Source organism: Austrofundulus limnaeus, unplaced genomic scaffold (assembly GCF_001266775.1).
Source record: "Austrofundulus limnaeus strain Quisiro unplaced genomic scaffold, Austrofundulus_limnaeus-1.0 Scaffold3302, whole genome shotgun sequence".
NCBI classification, from domain to species: Eukaryota; Metazoa; Chordata; class Actinopteri; order Cyprinodontiformes; family Rivulidae; genus Austrofundulus; species Austrofundulus limnaeus.
This window is the reverse complement of record NW_013955704.1, coordinates 1-964: the sequence shown is the minus strand read 5'-3', so window position 1 is coordinate 964 and position 964 is coordinate 1. Positions and strand designations below refer to the sequence as shown.

At 54.0% G+C, this 964-nt stretch overlaps 1 protein-coding gene across 1 annotated transcript; it reads left to right on the top strand.

Moving 5' to 3' along the window:
- Positions 1–471: 471 nt before the first annotated feature.
- On the top strand, positions 472–963 carry LOC106511832 (DNA mismatch repair protein Mlh1; the record flags this gene model as incomplete). Its single annotated transcript, XM_014000564.1, is given in 2 exon segments — positions 472–625; positions 697–963. Coding segments are annotated over 2 exon segments (421 nt in total), but the record flags the coding sequence as incomplete, so codon positions are not given.
- Position 964: the final 1 nt, after the last annotated feature.

Here is a 964-nt window from a genome sequence, read left to right as displayed (position 1 = left end):
TAACCACCTCAGTTAACTCAGGTAACCACCTCAGTTAACTCAGGTAACCACCTCAGTTAACTCAGGTAACCACCTCAGTTAACTCAGGTAACTACCTCAGGTAACTTAGGTAACTACCTCAGTTAACTCAGGTAACTACCTCAGGTAACTTAGGTAACCACCTCAGGTAACTACCTCAGGTAACTTAGGTAACCACCTCAGTTAACTCAGGTAACCACCTCAGGTAACTTAGGTAACTACCTCAGTTAACTCAGTTACCTCAGGTAACCACCTCAGGTAACTCAGGTAACTACCTCAGTTAACTCAGGTAACCACCTCAGGTAACTCAGGTAACTACCTCAGTTAACTCAGGTAACTACCTCAGTTAACTCAGGTAACTTCCTCAGGTAACTCAGGTAACCACCTCAGGTAACCTGTCGGACCTCCTGCTGCAGGCTCCGCCCCCTCTGATTCTGTCCCGTACCTCCACAGTTTGGAGATTTCTCCGCAGAACGTGGACGTGAACGTGCACCCGACCAAACACGAGGTGCACTTCCTGCACGAGGACGCCATCATGGAGAGCGTTCAGAAACAGGTGGAGAGCAAACTGCTGGGCTCCAACTCGTCACGCACCTTCTTCACCCAGGTCAGTGTGTCTGCTTTAAACAGGGTCTCAGTAACAGGTCCGGTTCTGATCCGAGGCTCTTCTGGTCCCAGACTCTGCTGCCTGGGCTGCCGGTCTCAGGCGGAGCAGAGACCAGGACCTCCGGCGCCGCGGCGGAGTCCGCCGAGCGCGTCTACGCCCACCAGCTGGTGAGGACCGACTGTCGCGCTCAGAAACTGCACGCTTTCCTCAAACCCAAAGACAAGACCCCCGCCCAGACAGAACCAGAACCAGAACCGGCCGGGCCCAGCGGCGGACAAACCGAGACCAGGACCGATAAACCAGACTGTGTAGAGATGGAGGAGGAGGAGGAGGAGGAGG